This window comes from Dipteris shenzhenensis, chromosome 1 (assembly GCF_047967505.1).
Source record: "Dipteris shenzhenensis isolate YYH24624 ecotype China chromosome 1, Dip_SZ_1.0, whole genome shotgun sequence".
Lineage (NCBI taxonomy): Eukaryota > Viridiplantae > Streptophyta > Polypodiopsida > Gleicheniales > Dipteridaceae > Dipteris > Dipteris shenzhenensis.
In genome coordinates this window covers 12,263,495-12,265,696 of record NC_141596.1, presented here as the reverse complement: position 1 = coordinate 12,265,696, position 2,202 = coordinate 12,263,495, and the positions used below count along the sequence as shown (strand labels likewise).

Genomic DNA, 2,202 nt, shown 5'->3' with positions numbered 1-2,202 from the left:
AAATCTAAAGGGCAATTTCAAGGCTTATAGCACCAAATAAAAAATGCTATGTGCCATTCTCACTTCTCTACAAGATGTTGCCACATCAAATAGATTAATGGACCACATAACTTCTTAGGCTACAAAATTACTTTTATTATTGTAGATTACATAAGAGTTTGCTTGTATCTTATGATAGCTCAAAGGAGGGCTAAATCTACCCACTTTGGGGTCCCTAATTATCCCTTATTTGGGAGTGAAAATCACACCTACACTCGTCTTTTCCAATCACACACATATGGCCCCTTCTTGTGAGGACAAGTGAATTTTCACAGGCTATGTTTAGATTGATAAAAAGAGATTAAAAGATTTACTTCATGAATATGTGTGGTGAGACCTATAGATGTTGAAGGAGAGAGTTAAACGTTTCTATATTATTGAGATGTTAAAGGAGAGAGTTAAACGTTTCTGCTTGTCCCGCAAAGTTTAGCGAGATCCCGCTTGTTGCTCAGAGCCCACATGTTCAAATGTATGATAGGGAAGGCGTGTCGTTGACTTGTACCCGCGGGATGGAAAGGGCAGTAGATGTGAGGGTGTACGAATGGCCACGATATTAACGTGGCGGCGAATAAAAAAAATTTAAGGGGGGAGGACGCGTAAGATGGGGGGGATAAAATAAAATAACGTTTGTTTTGGAAATTCGGACAAAGAAACTACGGGGGGGCCACGTGGAAGGGAAGAGAGGGCATCACAGCTGACGTGGGCGGGGAGTGTATACGCTTTCTGACAAGGGAGGAGCGGTGGGCCAACACGGTACGGGGAAAAGGAGAAGTGGGGTCCACGCTGAAGGGGGGCTGACGTGGAGGGGGGAAGGGGGGGGAATATAAACGGGCAAGTGGGCGAAAGGCGGCTAATAGAATTGAGACTCTCTGGCGGAAGAAGGCAAACCGGTTTTAGAAAACCGCTGTGGTTTTGGAAGAGCTGTTTTAAAGGCGATGGTGAAGCGTTCAGAGGATGCCGACGAGAAGAAATATAAGGGAGTTCGGATGAGATCGTGGGGAAAGTGGGTGTCGGAAATCCGCTTACCGAATACCAGAGCTCGACTTTGGCTGGGTTCTTATTCTACTCCTGAACAAGCTGCTAGAGCTTACGATGTTGCTCTTGTTTGCCTCCGAGGTTCCTGTGCTTCCCTCAACTTCCCTTCTTCCCCCCCCTCTGCCCCCCTCGGCCTCCCGCATCGCCATATCCAACAGCTCGCTGCTGCCGCCGCTGCTTCCTCTGCTCCGCCCCCCTCCTCCCCTCCTCCCTCTCCCCTTCCTGCCTCCTCCCCAGCCTACCTCGAATCGTCCGAGCTTGAATCGTCCCAGTCTTCGCTCGACTACGACCCTCCCTGTTCCGAGGGCGATTCCCAGAAGCTTTGCCCTTCCCCTCCCCCTCCCCCTCTTCCTTCTCCTCCCCTTCACCTCGCCTCCCCCCCTTCCTCCTCTCTCTCCGCCTCTGACTACTCCCCCGCCTTGTCCTCCTCCAGCTGCAGCGTCTTCCCAGCTCCCTTCTCCGACTGGGATTTCTTGTCCCCCTTCGTCTTCGACGACGCCTTCGACCATCTTTCTTTGCTCTCTGGAGATTCTCAGTGGGAACAGGTCACAATGCATAACCCCATTGTGCCCGTCCACAACGTCGAGGATGACTTCGCGGGCGCATTTTACGAGCCCTACTTGTGGAGTGTGTGAGCCGAGGACCTTCACCGGCGCATTTTCTCAGCTCTATGTGAGCTGCGCACAGAGAACCTGAACAGGGGCATTATGTATTGCGAGTCTCCGCTGTCATGGGTTCAAGAAGGCTGTGCAGAAGACAGAAACGCATTGCGGACTGGTTGAGGGTTGCTAATTGCTTGGGAAGGAGACGCTCTAGTCCACAATCTTTGTATATTACTACCGGGTTTATTTGGCGCTCCGCCGATTGCCGAGAGTGCCTCAGATTTAATTGCAAAACTGCTGATTGAGTCTAAATTTCTTGCATATGGAGCTCTTGGTTTCTAGAGGGTTGTATAGCTCAATTCTTTTTGTGCGATTGGAGCGATGGATTGCGTAAGAAAGATTGGTAGAGATGGACTGTGTACGATTAGATCTATCGATTGTCGCGTTTGAATTTGGGAAAGGCGATGATTTTTGCAACAGCTGCCGTCACAACTGATGAAAAAACGCCCATATGCAGCGCAATCCC

General features: G+C 49.9%; 1 protein-coding gene across 1 annotated transcript; it reads left to right on the top strand.

The window, feature by feature from the left end:
* The first annotated feature begins 910 nt into the window (after positions 1-910).
* LOC147905389 (uncharacterized) lies at positions 911-1,976 on the top strand. Its single transcript, XM_087379793.1, has one exon. The coding sequence runs from the start codon at positions 975-977 to the stop codon at positions 1,707-1,709; it is 735 nt and encodes a 244-aa protein (XP_087235919.1). The 5' UTR covers positions 911-974; the 3' UTR covers positions 1,710-1,976.
* The last annotated feature ends 226 nt before the right edge of the window (positions 1,977-2,202 follow it).

Excerpts from the sequence above, each read along its gene's own strand:
- LOC147905389 (XM_087379793.1), top strand. The coding sequence starts at position 975 with ATGGTGAAGCGTTCAGAGGATGCCGACGAGAAGAAATATAAGGGAGTT.